Source organism: Suricata suricatta, chromosome 1 (assembly GCF_006229205.1).
Source record: "Suricata suricatta isolate VVHF042 chromosome 1, meerkat_22Aug2017_6uvM2_HiC, whole genome shotgun sequence".
NCBI classification, from domain to species: domain Eukaryota; kingdom Metazoa; phylum Chordata; class Mammalia; order Carnivora; family Herpestidae; genus Suricata; species Suricata suricatta.
This window is the reverse complement of record NC_043700.1, coordinates 190,796,322-190,814,039: the sequence shown is the minus strand read 5'-3', so window position 1 is coordinate 190,814,039 and position 17,718 is coordinate 190,796,322. Positions and strand designations below refer to the sequence as shown.

Here is a 17,718-nt window from a genome sequence, read left to right as displayed (position 1 = left end):
ATCCTCGCTCCCCTGTTACGGCCCCACTTGACAGATGGGGAAACTGAGGCAGGGACAGTGGACATAACTCCCTATGGTTGTCCTGCTGGTGAGCAGTGCTGCCTTCGGCCCAGAGCCGGGCCTCTGCTCCCTGCCTCCCAGACCCACGGTCCCCTGAATCTTCCAGGGGCTCGTGCCCTTCCAGAGAATGGGATCTGTCCCCGGCCCCAACCAGTGCCAGCCCCACCTCTTTAGACAGAGAGCCTGGCCTTTCTTTTTATTTCTTAATATTTACTTATTTTGAAAGAGAGAGCGTGAGTGAGCACAGGGGAGGTGCAAAGAGAGAGGGGGGACAGAGGATCTGAAGCGGGCTCTGCACTGTCAGCAGAATTCGAGGCTCAAACCCGCAAACTGCGAGATCATGACCTGAGCTGAAGACTGGTGCTTAACCGGCTGAGCCCCCCAGGTGCCCCCTGGCATTTCATTTTCCAGACCCGGAGGCTCGGCTGCCTTGTTCCCTCCACACAGAGAGGCGTGGGCAGGCCTGAGAAGGCAGTGGCCCTCTCCTGACCCCTGTCACAGGCCACGACAGCCCCTTACCCCCCGTTGCCCGACAGACACAGCTGGCCGCTGCCGCCTGCGTGGGTGTCCATCCCCCAGATCCGGCTCCTACCCTCACAGCCTCAGGTGGTTGGCAAGGACGTCCTTTCTAAGGACAAACGGTCCTGGGGCACTGGCCTGGACTTTGCTTAAGCCAAGCCCTGTTCAGAGCACGTGACAAACAGCACCTCATTTCATCCCACCAACCGGACGCTGCTTTTACCCCCAATCCACCGAGGAGAAACCGGGGCCAGGCGGTTCAGAACTTGGGCAAGGCCACGGAGCAGGTGGGCTGCGGAGTTGGACCCTGGACCCAGACGTGGACCCAGCCGCGACTCCCCAGCAAGGAGCCACCCGACCCCAGGCTGCCCTCCTGCCCAGCCCCACAGCTGTCCCTGCCGCCTCCAAGGTGGACACCCGTCCTGTGGGTCTTAGAGTCTTTTGAAGCAGCTAGTGCATGCCTCAGTGAGCCCCTGCCCGACCACAGGGAGGGGCAGCTGGGCTCTGACGTATGTGGGGTAGGTCTGCCGGCATCAGAGCCGGGAGGGAGGCCGGAGCACTGTGTAAGTCTGGACCTGGACTTGGCTTCTCTGTCGGGGGTCCGGCAGGAAGAGGGTCCATGCCTTAGAAGAGGGGTGGCATTGGGCTTCCCCTGGGGGCTGGGGAGGCTGATTCCATCCGGAGGGTGTGTCCACTCTCCAGTCCACCCTCAGGACGACGCTGTGTGCTCACGTGGTGCCGAACAAGGTGCTCCCCACCGAGGGGCTTAGAGCAACAGAAACTCCCGCCCTGCCAGGTCAGAGGCCAGGAAATGCAAAACCGAGGCTTCGCCCGCTGCTCTCCTGTCTGGAGGCTCCAGGGGAGGCTTTCCGGGCCTCTTGCAGCTTCTGGAGGGGCCCCTGCTCCACCCCCAGCCTCTGCCTGTGTCCCCACATCCCTCTGCCTCTGACGCGGGCCCTGTGATTCCCTTCTCCCACCTGGACAGCCTCTCAAAATCCTCACCACCTCTGTGAAGCCCTGCAAGGTGACAGTCACAGGACTGGGAAGAGGACACTTGGGAGTCATTGTGCAGCGCCCGTCCCCCCCCCCGCCCCCGCAGTCAGTCAGAGAGCTGCTCCGCCGCTGCCTCCATCCACAGCTGAGACCCCGGGTCCCTGAGGTCCCCTCACTGGGCGACGTGGAGGAGCTGGACCGCGTCCGGGGACACCCAGCTCAGGCAGCGTCCCCCAGGCTCCCCGGCAACCACAGGTGACCAGAGCAAGCCCGGGGAGGAGCCCCAGGCGGCTTACACACAGGCCCCGAGCAGGTGCGGCGGGAGGGTCTCCGGGTGCAGGGCAGCCCTGGCCATCACTCATTCAGGGGGACCTGCTGCTGCTTGTGGCACTCATTCCACGCCTGGAGTGTCGGCTGGGCCCTTGGGCCGCCACAGGCCCCTCCCCGACCAGACCCTCCCTTCCACTCTCACTGGCATTTCCAGGCCAAACATGCAAATCTTCAGATGACCTGGGGAGCTCAGCCTTAAAGGCACAGCCGTCCCCTGCTGCTGCCCTGTCCACAGACGCTCGGATCAGGCACCCTCCTCCCCCACCAGTGCTCCAGGAGTCTGCGGGCGGCGGCACTGACATCGCCTCGGGCTGTCCGAAGCCCCAACCCAACCCAGAAGCCCCTTCGCTGTACCTCCGCCCACGACACGCATCCTCGGTAACCTTCCCGTCCACCCCCTTTACAGGCCAGGAAACCGAGGCTCTGAGGAGCTGGGACCCAGAGCACGTGTGTCCGTCCTCACCGCAGTCCCGCCCAGCCTCTGTGTAGAGGCCTCCCCGACCTCACGGCCTCACAAACCCGGCTCCGGGCCCTCCCTCGTTGCTTCTGCTCGTCTCGTTTCCAAAGGCGGGCACACCTCCCTGGGTACCTAGGACCCTCCTGGCCTGTGACAGGAATTCCCGGGCTCCACTTCTCTGATCTTCCCTTGAAAGTCACCAGAGCAACTGTCAGCACCCGTGGGCCAGCCTCAGGCTGAGCAGCCACCGGCTACGGGTTCTGATCCCTGACGTCAGGATTCCCGTCCTGTAAGGAGCCCGGTCTGTCCGAACAAGTCCCTTTCAGTGACACCCAGTGACACCCAGCCTTTCTCCGGAAGCAGCGAAGCACACAGGCCTCTCTGCCCCTGCGCCCCCTCTGACCTCGTCCTGGGGTCCCAACGTGGCCAAGAGGCAGGCACGGGTGTGCGCCCGGGTGCCCTCACAGAGCCGGGCCGGCAGCCTGGAAACAGCGGGTTTCCCGGTCCCCAGCTGGGGGAGGGGCAGTCAGGAGACGCGCTCAGACCAAGAGAACCAGAGGGTGCATCTCAGATGACAGATCGAAGCCAAATCAAAGCCAAATACACACAAAAGCCCACAGAAGATGGGGGCTGATCACCACTGCCCTCCGACGACCCCAAACCAGAGAGAGTCTTTCCTGGCGCCCCTGGGGGCCCTGCCCCGCTGGACGCCGTGTGAGAAGACACGCCCACAAAGCGCCCACAGCCTCCGCCGAAGGCCCGGCTGGCACTTTAGATGCAGTCGTCCGCGAGGATTAAGGCGGAACCGGGAAGGGTGCCGTGAGCGAGGCGGTCAGGTGGCACGCGGTGGCCGGGAGCCGGGCTGTGCCGCGTGGGCCCCCGTCCCGGTGTCCCCTACCTTTCTCTTGTTCGTCGGGCAAATGTAGAAGTTGTCGATGACCGTGGTGACGCCGGGCTGCAGGGTGAGCTTGGTGTAGGACGTCCCGAAGTCCGAGGACCTGGGGGGCAGGACGACAGACAGGTGTCAGCGAGGGGTCCCTCCAGCCGCAGATTCGTCCGGCCCGCGTCACAGCCAGCGCAGGCCGCGAGCCGGTGTGGGCACAGCGCCCCACGACGGCCCCTCCCCCCAGCAGCGTGCCCCAGTGACGGGAGGCAGGGGCGACGGGGTCCCGAGGGCTCGCCAAGCACGCGCTCGGGTCTGGGACTGGGTGTGGAGTCGGCAAACACCAGCCGGTGTCCCCACCGGGTCACCTCCCCCTTGGAGTCCGCAGCGATCTGCCCAGACCCTAAGTCTACACGTGTGTCTCACTGTTTGCCGCGGGCCCCTCGTGTGCCAGGCACCTCTGGGTCCTTCTGCCTTTCTGATTCTTCAAAAACCCTTCAAAACTAGGTCACCATGGGGGCGCCTGAGGGGGTCAGTCAGTTAAGCGTCCGGCTCTTGGTTTCGGCTCAGTTCGAATCCCACAGATAGTGAATTCGAGGCCTGCGTCGGGCTCTGTGCTGTCAGAGATTCTCTCTCTTTCTCCCTTGCTCTCTGCCCCTCCCCCACATACACTGTCTCTGTCTCTCTCAAAATAAATGAATAAACTTAAAAAAAAGAGACTAGGTCTCTCTTGCAGATACCCCCCCCAGGACGAGGACGAGGCTCCGGGTGGTCAGTTCCTGCCGGAAGTCACTCGGCTAACAGGTGGGGACCCAGGACGTGCGAGCTGGCCCGTGCCGCTCCCGGCTGGCACGCCGTTTGCTCTGCAGAACCTTCCTCCCAGTAGCCCGTCTGCTTGTCCGCTGCTGGACCCCGCAGCCTGTGGAGCCCGGCCTCAGTGCGGCCCAAGCAGCCCCCTCCCCTCTGGGGCCGGACACGGCAGGTGCTTCCAGGACTGGCCCGGTGTTGTCGGGGCCCCGGGGGGAGGGCGGGGTGCGGTCCGGGACTGGCAGCATACCCCCCAACCCAAGCCTTTCCGTCCCTTCCACGGTACCTTAGGGGTTCCTGCATCGATGTATTTCCTTCCCAACTCTTCCAGCGAAACCCAGGCCTGGGGAAGATGGGCTGTGTTTATTGCCTTGGAGCCTAGTGGCCACCTGTCCCCATGTTCCCGGAGGTCAGGTCCCCCACAGGCCTCAGGGTGGGTCACAAGGTCCTTCCCAGACCAGGGCAAGGAGCAATCCCTGCCCCTGACTCGGGGGGGGGGGCGCGCAGTCCCCTCCCTGGGGCAGCTGGAGGGGATCAGCTGGGCCCCTCATGCCCTTGCCCCCCGCCTCAAAGAGGCCGAGCTGGAGAGAAGGGAGGAGGCCCCCCTGGAGGAGTGACTGGGGATGCGCTTACTCTCAAAGCCGCAGAGAGGGGCGCCTGGGTGGCTCAGTCGGTTAAGCGTCCGACTTCGGCTCAGGTCGGATCTCACTCTCGTGGGTTCGAGCCCCCACGTCAGGCTCTGTGCTGACAGCTAGCTCAGAGCCTGGAGCCTGCTTCCTGTTGTGTCTCCTTCTCTCTCTGACCCTCCCGCTCTCATGCTCTGTCTCTCTATGTATCAAAAATAAATAAAACATTAAAAAAAAAACCGCAGAGAACTGATTTGCTTTGGGAAGGAGGGAGCCAGGGGCCCATTAGCAGAGGGCCAATCCAGAGGCCCAGGAAATTACGAGTCTCCGCAGAAACCAGAGGCTGTGTTTCCGAGCGCGAGTCACCGAAACCTCTGAGCCTCTTGTCCCTCTGCTCTCCCACCACCACCAGCAAGCTGGGGCTAAGACCTGCCCGTAGCTTCTGCCTCCCGGATACCTTGCCATCCGTCCACCCTTCCCTCCGTCCCTGACGTGCCCTTGCCTCAGCCTGGATGCTTCCCCGGGATCCAGACTCCTCTCCATTCCCACCAGGTCTCGGGGCCGCTGATCCCTGCTCACTCCATGGCATCTGCTGGTGTGGGCCCTAGAGAGGAGCTAGTGCGGGAGGGGAGGGGGCGTGACACGGGGAGGGGGTGTGGCAAAGGGGGTGCTAAACCAGATCCCACAGCAGCAGGTGTGATGGGGCTGGGCGGAGGGCGCAGTGGGGTGGCTGTGTCTGGCGGAGGGCCCCTCAGGTACGGTGATGCTTGGGCAGAGGCAGGCAGGAAGGAAGAGAGTGCTTTGCGCCTGGCTAGGGGAAAGTCATTTGTGGCTGGCTAAGTAATGTACCCCCCCAAACTCCTGCCCACCGAGAATCTGTGAATGTGACCTTATCTGGAAGAAGCCTTTGCAGATGTAATCAAGTCACGATGAGGTCAAGCTGGGGGAGGGCAGGTCCTGACCCAACGACTGGAGAGGAGGTTCTGGACGCAGGGCCACCAGACACACAGCCAAGGCCGCGCAGGACCCCTCCCCTCCTACTGCGCACGGGCCGACTCCCGGCAGACCCCCATGTGGGAGGGGAACAGAAGACAGGTCGTCTCTGCGCCTGGAAGCCAGGGACTCTGACCAACGGCGAACCTACCACGGCCTCCTTCTGAAGTCAGTGCGAATCATGCAGTCGGTGAGGACGGCGGTCGCCAGGATCACCCAAGAATCCTCAGCCCAGGCATACAGCTAGCACTCAATAAAGGCTTGCTGGATTCCTATGGAGGTGCTCTGGTGTCGGAGGTGGAGGCTGTGTGACCTCAGGTGAGCAGGTTTCCCTCTCTGGGCAGCAGGAGTTTCCCAGCGGAAGTGTGGAAATTAGAAGTGACCCTGTCCCAGCTCTAGCCCCGCCCCCGCCTCCACGTGCCCTTTCCTCAGCTGCCCCAGTGACCCCTGAACCCCCGTGCGAGGCCTTCCCCCAGGGTGACCCTTCCTCCGCTCTCTGCACCCCTGCCAGCTCTGGGTCCTCCTAAGGGCATCTGTGAACGCAGAGCCTGATTATTCCAATCTGCATTTATTCGAATTAAAAATAAAAAGCCGGCTTCTGAGACTCAGCAAAGAGACGCGGGGGACACGCAGGCGCACAGGAAAGTCGCTCTTCGCAAATCGGTGCTTAATTGCTGAGTGTTTGTACATATTCACTTTTTAAAAATAATTTAATTGAGCCATTTTCAGGCTCTATAATTATTTCATCATCAGGGACATATGTTCAGCTCCCGCCCCCGCCCGTCCAGCAGATGAGCCCCCATCTCCCGCCCGTCCCCCCACCAGCCAGCTTGGACCGCAGGGCAGGTGTGAGAGGCGGCCCCCCTGCGTGGCCGGGGCACCTGCAGGGGCGTGGCCGGGGCACATGCAGGGGCGTGGCCTTGGGGGAGGTGCCTGAGAACAGGGGCTGATGACTGACGCGGGTCTGTAACAGGGGCTGATGACCCCGTGTGAGATTAGAGGGGTGAGGGAAGCGAGTGCGTGGTGCCCTCAGGGCCGTGGCCGTGGGGTCCCGGCGACCTCGCTCTGCAGCCGCGTGTGGACCCCACTGTGTGCTCTAAGGATCAGGACGCTTTGCGGGGCATGCCGGCCGACGGCTAACAGGTGCAGGCGCCCCGGTGCCGGTTCCTCACGCCCTGAGAACGCACAGCCCTGTCCTGCCTTCACATTCCATCCAGCAGGATGTGCGTTCAGTGTCCAGGTCAAGGGCCGACCTGGAGCATCTCCCTTGTAACGAAGAGCGTCCGGGGGAGGGGGACAGGCCTCGACTGCCCTGGAAACGCTGGCCGGGCGAGGAGGGAGGGGCCGCCGCTGGCTGCCAGGTTGGGTTACTGATACAAACACATGCCACACGTGGGTGCAGCGGCCGAATCTCTGTCCTGCCGGTGCCCCCAATGAAACTGTGTCTCTGTTGCTATTTCCCCATCTTTCCTGGGGCCTGGCTAGACCAACCTGGGCTGAGAGGTCGCTGCAGCTGCAGGGGGCTGAGGTCCAGCTCCTGTTCTGCCCCGGATGGCGGGGAGAGCCTGGGAGAAGACCCCGGGGCCAGTCCAGATGGAACCCCCACCTGCACAGCGCCCGTGACTGGGTGAGGAGGAGGAGCAGACCCCGAGCTGGCTTCCCCCCGGGCACTCCGGCACTGACAAGTCACGGACCCCCGGCGGGCTATGACCCGAGGCCGGGGCTCCTACATGAATGGACGTGGGGTCAGCGGAAGATATTAGGGGCAGGGCGGGGCGCTCCTAGGGCTGGTCAAGTCATTCAAGCAAAATCCAGAAAGTGGCCTAAGAGTGGGGAGTCGGGGCCCTGCAAGGGGGTGAGGTGAGGAAGAAATGGCCCAGTCCCCAGGGGCACACAGCGTCGTTGTGGGGGGGACGGCAGACCAGTCACCCCTGTTCGCTGCACCCGCTGGCGGGGTCTGAAGAGCAGGCCCCTCTGACGTGAAGGGCCTGGGGGAGGGGCGCCCAGCAAAACCACAGGCCCGCCGCGCACTGGATGCTGTGCTGGGGGCGGACACACGGGCTCACAGACCCAGGAAGACCATTCAAACAGGAGCGTGCCTTCCCATTTTACAGATGGAAAAACCGAGGCTCGGGGAGTATGAAGGGATTTCTTAACAATCACACAGGAACTACAGAAAACCCAGGCTGTGCCCTGAGTGGTACAGTGATGTCCCTGGAGGTGTTCACGGGGCACGGCGCCCACCCCACGAGGCTGGACTTTCTGACTCCATTTCTCTCTTTTTTTTTAATTTTTTTTTACATTTTTATTTATTTTTGAAAGACAGAGAGAGACAAATCATGAGCAGGGGAGGGGCAGAGAGAGAGGGACACACAGAATTGGAAGCAGGCTCCAGGCTCTGAGCTGTCAGCACAGAGCCTGATGCGGGGCTCGAACCCATGTACGGTGAAATCTTGACCTGAGTCGAAGTTGGATGCTCAGCCAACTGAGCCACCCAGGCGCCCCTGACCCCATGTCTCTTGCAGGGCCTGTCCCACCCGGGAAGCTGGAGCATCACGTGGAGCACACTGTACGTCACGGGCGTCATTCCCAGCTGGCCAAGGGGGTGGGGGGCAGAGGGGAGCTTCAGAGTCTGCGTCTGAACCCACAGTGTCCCGGACGTGGGGTGTACAAGCCCGTCTCCCAACCGGCCCCCCGCGTGTGCCTCCCAGCCGCCGCGTTGCTGATGCCATGTGCTCACAGGCAGCAGGTGTTGTGACGCTCGCTGGCGGATCCTTCCAGAATGAAGCTGGGCCGGGCACGGCCCGCTCCCAGACGCTGCCCCCTCGTCTCTGGCTGCAGCTGTGCAAACACCTGGGGATGCGAGCTGGTCGCACCTGGGAGCCGTCACACTGCCGGGAGCTCACTTGAGGCTCCTGTACGGCGCGCAGGAGCCGGCGGGCAGGGAACCCGGCAGCAGGGTCCATGCCTGCTGCTCGGATCTTGGGATGATGCCATGGCAGCCAGTCACCAGGCACTGCCCCGGCCCCCGGCCCCTCCTCCTGCATGCTGTCCTCTAAGACCCCCTCACAGACCGGCAGCAGTGGGGTAACCTCCCCCTCCCCTTGGCACCGAGCAGGGGTCCTCGGGGACCCAGTGCTGGCCCGAGTGAGCCGAGCCCCTGGACATCTTTGTGGAGCAGGACACGGTGCCGCCTCCGGGGGCCCCGACTCCAGCGCGTGGACCATGGAAATGCAGCCCAAAGATGAGCATCCGGGGCCTAGAGTGGGTTCCGTGAGCTCTCAGAGCCTGCAGGGCTAATGGAGCCCAGGGAGCCCAGAGAAGGGCCTGGAAGCCTGCAGGGGGCCCTGAGGAGGGACGTGCCCGTGCTCTCGCAGGAACCTAAAGAAGCCCGTAGGTGTGCCTGGGGGGCCTGGGGGGTCTTGCAGAGAACTTGGGGGCTCAAAGGGGAAGGAGGAGGAAGACGCACTGATAAAGGGGAGGGCATCTTTCAGGAGGAGCCCCCTGGCCATGGGCCCTGGACACTGGCCCTGGGAGCTGGGTGCTCCGTGCAGGGGCAAGGAAGGAAGAGACGCCCAGGTTCCAGGCAGAGGCAAGAACACGGCCGCGGCCCACGGCCTCACACAGCCGGGTCCAGGGCCGACACCGATGACGTGCTGCGGCCGCCGGGTCCCCAGGGTGAAGTCACTCGGCGGCTCACCTCATCTAAGCCCATCCAGCCAGGGGCTCTCGGTGCGCGGGCGAGGAGCAGGGGATGCCGAGAGGTGAAGTCACTCCCCGGGGCTCAGGAAGGGCAAAGCTCTATGTGACCCCGGTTCTGAGTTACACCCCACCTCCTACCCCCTTCCTGCTCTGAGAAAGGAAGAGGCCACAGGGAACACCGAGGGTGTGGCTGGCTTTATTTCTGGAGGTTTATCTTTTCTTTTAAAGTTTATTATCAGAGAGAGAGAGCACGAGGTGGGGAGGGATAGAGAGAGATGGAGAGAGAGAGAATCCCAAACCGGCTCCGTGCCATCAGCACAGAGCCCAACGCGGGGCTCGAACCCACAAACCACGAGATCATGATCTGAGCTGAGACCAAGAGTCGGACGCTGAGCGACTGAGCCCCCCAGCACCCCTGTTTCTGGAGGCTGTACCCTGGCACAAGGCGGGGCCTTGGCAATAGTTCTTTTCCCAGCTGACGAGGGGACGGTCTTTAGAAGTGGGGGACAAAGGTCGGGGCAGGCAGCACGCCAGCCGAGCGCAGGCCACGGGCCGAGGGACGGCAGGGCCATCAGCCGCTGCAGGTGCAGGAATGGGGTGTCAACCGGCCCGGAATCTCACAGGCTGCAGGCGGAGGCCACAGCTGTACCGACACCAGGTGTGGTCACTGACCAGCAACCCAGGGACCAGACAGACATTGCTGTGTCTTCTGGAGTAACTGGGGAAGTCGTATCTGACAGGGGGGCTGGAGGGGCCTGGCAGGGTTTCTGTCTCCAGGGGAGGTGACAGTCCTGACACGGGGCGAGTGGGGATGGGCTGGGAGGGGGGCAGCGTGGGTCGCTCTGGATTTTGTCGGGACACGTAAGCACTCCGGTGAAGGGGACGGGCCCTGCCCAAGGCCACCCTCAGTCCGCCAGTGCCCAGGGTGAAGCACACTGATGCCTGCATCCCCGGGGACCAACCGATCTGGAAGCGCGCCAAGCCCGTCTGAAGTCCAAAAATGTCACCTCAAACAGAAAACATCCAAGTAGAATAACACAGATAATAACACGGAAAGACTTGCTACGGAGCAGATAACTCGGCCCCGCGGAGCCGTTCGTCCTGGAAGACGGTCGGCAGGGCCACCGTGAGAAAGCCCGCGTGAGCTGCCAGCCAGAGGTCCGCGCTTGGCACTGGGGGCGGGGCCAGGTTGGGCTACCCCTGTGACCTGAATCTACCCTTTGGAACAATCCAGAAGGTCTCAAATCCACTTACAACAACACTTCCATCTTGATATGCCAACACGTCCTCCACTCTCCTTGGAATCATTTAAAGATAATAGGACAACCTAGGGGCGCCTGGGTGGCTCAGTCAGTTAAGCATCTGGCTTCGGCTCAGGTCATGATCTCATGGTTCATGGGTTCGAGTCCCGCATCAGGCCTGTGCTGACAGCTCAGAACCTGGAGCCTGCTTCAGATTTTGTGTCTCCCTCCCTCTCTCTCTGCCCCTCCCCGCCCCTTAAAATAAGCAAACATTTTTCAAAAACAAAAGAAAAGAAATTTCTGCTCCAACCATGACCCGGCCCCTCGTTCCTCTATGCCCGTCCGGCCGTTGTACACATGTGATTACATTTGTAGCATTCATTTCCAGCATGTACACAAAATTCGTTCTGATTTCATCACCAGATGGTTGGCCTCTCCTGTTGGCGGTGCTGCCTTCCATCCAGGCCCTGTGGCCGTGCTGAGGGGCTGCCACCAGACTGGACCTGCGCTGGGCGCCTCTACCAGCACCCAGGGCACCCTGTGCTGGGCACTTGGGAAACTCACTGCTTCACGGTGGCCAAGCCCCTGTGCCCTCCATAAACAGCAACTTCGTTACTCTATGCCTGCTGGCTCCTCCCCCAGGGTCACGTCCCAAGAGCCGGGCTGCTCTATGAAGCCGAGCTTCTGTGTGGCTCTTAAAAAATGTGTTTTCAGGGGCTCCTGGGGGGCTCAGTCGGTTGAGTCTCCGACTTCAGCTCAGGTCATGATCTCATGGTTTGTGAGATCATGTCGGGCTCTGTGCCGACATCTCGGTGCCTGGAGCCTGCTTCCGATTCTGTGTCTCCCTCTCTGACCCTCCCCTGCTCGCGCAGTCTCTCTGTCTCTCAAAAATAAATAAAAAACATAAAAAAAAATTTTTTTTAAACATGTGTTTTCAGATCTGAGAACATCGTACAACTCAGTATCTTAAAAACGAGGGGCCTCGTTTACTTAGGGGGTCCTGGCAGAGAATGATAATGCTTTCACACGCCGAGCCAGAGGTTACAGATCTGACGCCTCCACACTGGTTTTTGGGGTGACTGTCCAGCGTGTTCAGCGTCGGCCACGGGCAGCCTGGACGGGGTAGTCGGCGCGCTAAAGAAGAGGACTAAAGGCAGAGAGGCGTTAGCGGAGGAGATCCGGGCGATCTGGAAGCGCATTCTATTTCTGAACGTCACGAGGAATTCTTGAATATAAAGTCCAGACATTAAGTAAGAAATAGACACAACACAAAGAACGCTCCAGGTCAGCGAACATCAAGGAATTTCTTAAGCCACGAAACTGGGGATATTGGGTTGAAAAACAACTCTTTTTAAGGCAAAAAGTTCCTGGGATACAAACGAAGGTTGATTCAATGACAAAGCTGAATAGTTTAAGAAGAGGGGCCAACAGACCTCCGTTTCCAGACTGTGTCCCCAGGGGACAGTAAGTCATCCCCCTTCTGTCAAGTTCCCTGAGGACCAAACGCTTTGCACGTGCTAGCTCCCTTCATAATCCTCCCGACACCCCTGCGAGGGGAGGGCGAGGAGGAGACGGCGAGCAGAGACCGATGTACAGAGGAGGCGAGCGTGGCCGCAGCAGCCTGGCTGCCCCGTGCGCTCTGCCCGCCCCGTGCGGCCCCGTCCTTGCCCACAGCCACCTCCAGGTGGGACAGTGTGAGACAGGGACACGACCCCCGCCTGCACCCCTGTGACTGGGAATGCTGCTCCCCACGTGCGGCTGGGGGCAGGAGAGGGGCGTCTCCGGTTCCTTCCCGGGAATCAGCCTCCTCCACAGCCGCACCCTCCTGGGGCCCTGGGGGCATCAAGTGCACAGACGGGGTCTCCCCAGGGGGCAGGAAGCCCCTCGGCCAGGCGATCTCCTGTGTTCTCCAGCCCACAAGACCGGCGGGCGGTGCTGGCCAGAGGCTGCATTCCACACTAAGCGAGTCTCCTCTCCCATTTCCTCCAGCAGCCCCGCTGGGCCCACACCTTCCAGACACATGACAGGCAGGGGGCAGGCGGGGAAGGGGAGTCTGCCCGGCGGGGAGGCAGGGCCGGGAGGGGAGCCAAGGTGAACTCAGGGCAGAGCCTCAAAAGGTGAAGAGGCGCTCTGCCCCCCGGCCTCCCTCCCCGCCACGCACCTTCTGCACACCCACGACTTCCCGAGACACCTGCCCCACCGTGGTGGGCTTTCCGGGTCCCCCGGAGCCCCTCACAGGCCAGCCCCCCGCCCGAGGCCGGCACGAAGCAGGAGCCAGGAATGCTGCTGGGCGAGCGCCCGGACGGACCCACGACCCAGCCCTCGCCCAGTGCGGCTAGTCCAGCACGGGCGCTCAGCACCCGGCCACACGGTGGGGGCCACGCGGGCACCCCCCCACACCTCTCCCGTGACAGGGACACAGACCCAGAGAAGGGCAGTCCCTTGCTCCAAGTCACAGCCGCTGAACGGCCCAGGGAGCAACTGGGACTGAGATCGCTGGGCCCCGAGCAGGGTCTCCGTGCAGGTGACTCGGGGCTGTCCTAGGCAGACCTCTGTGTCTCCTCCAACCTGCGGGCAAGACGGCGATGCAGAACCAGGCCCCCATGTCACGCAAAGACGCCTTGGGAAGTCATCAGGGGAAGGTTTTCGGAGCCTGACAACGGTACATAAATGCTCCCGCCTGCAGAGCGCCGGCCGTTTGCAGCGGCAGCGCCAGGGGCCTCTGTCTGCAGCCGTGGGGCCGGCGGGACACACAGGCGGCCACGTGCCCTTCTTTCAGCTACAGCAGAGGCGGCTCCCGGCCACGTGGTCCCCCACCCCCGCCAGCAGGGGGTGGGGGGTGGGGGTGGGGAGAGCAGGGTGTGCGGCGGACCTGAGGCGAGCTCTCTGAGCCCCTCCAGAGCCCCTTCTAGGCCAGGCAGGTGGCAAGCCCCAACGTGGCCACAAGTGTCCCCAGCCCACCCCCCACGAGGCGCCCCCATGCTTACAGCATTATTCCAGACAGCGGTCTGCAGCCGTGGCCCACGTCGCCCTCGGGTGGAGGAGGTTGGGGACAGGCTGACTGCAGTGTGACCTTGAGCTGGTCGCTCAGGGGACCGCAGGTGCCCCTCTGTACACCCCGGGCCAGCCCAGCGCTAACAGACATGACAGACGTGAGCATTCCGGCACAGTGCCCGGCCCAGGATGCACCGGCTGGCCTCCACGTCCTTCCCCGCGAGGCGGGAGGCCCTGGAAGGGTGGCTTTGCTCACCCGAGGCCTCTGCCAGCCGGCCAGGACGTGCAAACCATGTGCCGTCTGGGGGCAGTCTGGGGGCGGCTGGCATGGCTTTCCTTGCGGAGGGCTGGAGATGGCCACGGGGCTCCAAGTCCAACCTCCGTGAAAACCCCGGGCACCGAGGCCAGGGCAAGTTCCCTGGTGGCAGTACTTCTCCATGTTGTTACCTGTCATTTCTTGAAGACTTGAGCACTGTCCACACGGCCCAGGAAACGCGGCCCGCATGGGGAGCCTGCCTCTGGGCCTTTGCACGTGCTGTTCTGCTTCCCAGAGGCACACAGGGCCGACCTCCCACTGCACCCCAGGCTCCGCTCAAGTATCCGTCCCTGGGACAGTGTCCCGGGCCCCTGCCCCCGGCTCTCGGCCCTTATCCTGACTTCCAGCCACAGGATCATCGCTCCCTGACATCATGCACGTGTTTTGGTGGTTTATGGTCTGACTCCGCATCGAGAACACCAGCTCCTGGGAAGAGGGCCCTGGTGCCCGGTTACCCTCCACCCTGGGAGGTCACCCACCCTCTCCCTGCCCTGCACACCCCACCTCTGGTGACTCCTCCTCACTTCCGTGTCGGGTGAGAGCCAGGGTCAAGTTGCTGCGTCCCTCAGCGGTGGCCCCTCGTGCCTGCTCCTCCTTCTGGAAGTCCCCCCCCCACGCCCTGCGCGGCCCCTGGGTCACACATCAAGCGCCCACAGGCGTGGCGTGGTCTGGGCACCCGGGCTGTCCCAGCCCCTGCAGCGCTGCGGGAGCACGCACAGCCCCCCACCCGTTAGAGGACCCCGTTTGAAACCTAAATCATGGCGAGATGCCTCTAGGCAGGTGAAAATCCCACGTGTGGCCCATCTCCCAGGTGCCACCATGGGACAGGCTGGCAGAACTGACGGTTCCCGCCACTGGGCTGCCGGGCAGGGGGAGGTGGGCTGGGGGCGCCACAGAGCGCCCGGCCCTGCCCCGATCCCCTCCCTGGGAGCATGTGGGGTCATTGCACATGGAGCACCTGCCCCTGCTACCCCGGGCCCCAGTGTCCCAGGCAGATGGTGCTGCGGTTCCCGACTCGAACCGGCCCCGGGGACGCACGTGCTGCAAGAGGCCCCCCTGAACCCCCGGCCGCGTGGGACCCTCTGTGCGCACGTCACTCCCGGAGCCAAGCTGAAGCCGCGTCCCCCGGCTGGGGGCACTTCCGCCGGCGGGTGCCACCTCAGAGGGGAGGCGCGGGTCTCCGCCGGAGCCAGGACTCACTCACAAGTCATGTGACTACGCCCATAGCCCGGGTCCTCTCCCAAGGGCTCTCCATTGGAAACACAGAGTCCGGGTTCAGACCCGGGGAAGCCGAGGCTCAGAGAGGCTCAGTGACTTCCTCAGAGCCCCACAGCGAGTAGGTGAAGAGGCAGGTGGGCCAGGTCTGCAGATCCTACAGCTGGCAACCCTCCCCGTCCATCTGCCGAGGAAGCGGTAGTTCTGGTCCCCGGCGTGGCTCTGGGTCCAGGGTCAGTGCCGGGGGCTCCCCCACACCCCCTCGCAGGGGCCGCAGAACCCGCCAAGGAAAAGGAAGAAACAGAGGCTCTGGCACTTTAAGTGACTTGGCTCAGGCCCCACGGTCCCTGAGGGCCACTGCCTAGGGGGCAGCCCCCGTGTAGGGCTGTGGCCTTACAGCAATCCAGGGTCCCACACTTCCAGGGGGCTCCTAGGAGGACAGCCACGCCCTCATGAGTGCCCATCGGTAGGGGACAGAGACCCCTCCTCCACAGGAGCGTGCAGGAGGGCAGTGACCATGGCCTGAGTGGGGCATGCAGGGGAGGGGGAGGGGGAGCAGAGGTCCTGCCCTCGGAAAGCCAGGGGGCAGGTATGGAGATGTCGGTAAGGGTGGGGTCCCATCCCGTGGGTCCCGCTCTAGACCAGGGGGGGCGCCCCAGGGTATTCTGGGCTTGTTTCTGGCTGACACCCCCAGCCCCCTAGGGACCCTTCCCATCTCCTTCCCTCAATGACTCTCCATCCATCCATCTGTCCAACCCTTCTTTCGTCCACGATCCTCCTGCCCGTCGGCCCTCCCATCATCCATCTGTTCCTCCTTCTTTCCTTCTACCCGCCCGACTCACACACCGCACATTTCTGGGTGCCTGCTGCGTGTCTGGCCCTGGGCTGGGTGCGGAGACGGGGAGACAGCGGGGTTTTGGGGAGACTCCGGCACCAGGAGCACAGGGGCGTTTGATGAATGACTGGGTGAGCCTCTCAGGACCCCTGTCAATAACCACACGGCCGGTGGGTGCCTCCGAGTCTCCTGGCTCCCAGGGGCTGCTGCTGGGTGGATTCTAGAACATGACTCAACTTCTGTTTTAAAAGACCAGGATGTCCCCGTATGTCAACGGTCCCATGAGGGACGGCCCCGTGCATGCTCCCACAGCCACCACCGCTGTGCGAGGACCTGCTCACGGTGAACGTGACCCGTGCGGGCCCCCCGGGGATGTCAGGATCTGCTTCCTCTCCCCTGAGGGGCATTTTTCCCGAAGACAGATTCTTCTCTGGAAACGGGCCAAGCCAAAGCGTGTCTGGAGTTTCTGTGCCTGAGCATCCGGGGGTGCGGCCGGCAGCTCACGCTGGAATTGCAGACGGAAGGAAGGAGAAGGGCTCGACTTTTCAGCAACATGAAGAAACGGGCTGTGCGGGCTGCGGCCCAGGCCCCGGGGCCCCGGGGGCGTCCGTGGGCGCGGGCAGACACAGTTACCGCCGTCCATCTCTGTCCCTCCGGGCGGGGGCCTCTGGCTCTCTTCATGCACCTCTAGCTCTGTCCCTGTCTCTCTGTGTTGGTATCTCCGCGTGTGTCCTTTCTTCACCCAAGTCTCTCAGAGTTCTTCCATGCGGCAGCTCCAAACCTCTCTTGCGTCTGTGGGTCTGTCTGTCTGTCCCCGTGTGTCTGATTTTCCGTGTGAGCCATTCTCGCCTCCACTCACCCCTCCCACCTTCCCCATCCCCCTTCTCCTGTGAGCACCTCAAGAGTAGACGTCCCATGATAGAAAATTCCAGGGACAGCATGTGGCCACCCCTCTTGGGCCACAGGGAAAGCAGGGGCCCTGGTTCTGGCTTCACCGCTTCTTGGTGGGCGACCAGATGCCAGGGCTCCTGGTCCAGGGAGCTGACGCTGCGGAGGGACAGTCAGATGATAGGTAAGTAGAAGAAATGCATATCGTCAGGCAGTGCAGTGAATCACAGAATAGGGAGCAAAGATGTGTGTGTGTTGGGGGGTGGACGCTGCTATTTCAGGCAGAGCAGTACGGGTCGCTCTCCCGTGTGGTGACATGTGGACAGAGACTGAAACACTCCGAGGAACCAGTCCAGGTGGGCGTCCGGAAACAAGAACAGCACATGCAAAGGCCCTGAGGTAGGACAGGCATGGCTCCTCCCCGGTTTCCCTGCTCAGGGCCACCGGCTTCCAGGGAGCTGGCACTGGGCCCTGTCATGAAGCTGGGGCGCTTCAGACTTCACTTCAGCGGGTCTGGCCAACTTGGTGGCCGACAGGGCCAGGGGCCTTCCTGGGGGAGGGCAGCAGGAGGACGTCACACACAGGAGCTGCTGACAGCGGGGGAGGGCAGGGGCGGCCGTCCTGTCGTGGGGCCTCAAGCAGAGCTCTCCCAGACAGGACTCGGGACATTCGGTAGGGCCAGCCGCGGCCTTCCGTCTGCTCGGGCTCCCCGACGCCCCCACGCTGTGGCGGGCTCCTGGGGCTGCAGGGGACAGAAGGCCTTGTCCGCATCAGTTTCAGCCGGGGGCTGTGGCCAGGCCAAGGCCACGAAGCGATCCGGCCACCGGCGGCCGCTCCACGCTGCGAGGCATCCGTGTGC

At 62.9% G+C, this 17,718-nt stretch overlaps 1 protein-coding gene across 1 annotated transcript in view; it reads right to left on the bottom strand.

Moving 5' to 3' along the window:
* The window catches only part of SORCS2 (sortilin related VPS10 domain containing receptor 2), a 367,218-nt gene that overhangs the window by 150,580 nt on the left and 198,920 nt on the right, over positions 1-17,718 (bottom strand). Inside the window, 1 exon segment of the mRNA XM_029952530.1 lies at positions 3,258-3,357. Within this exon segment, the coding sequence (XP_029808390.1) occupies positions 3,258-3,357 (100 nt within the window).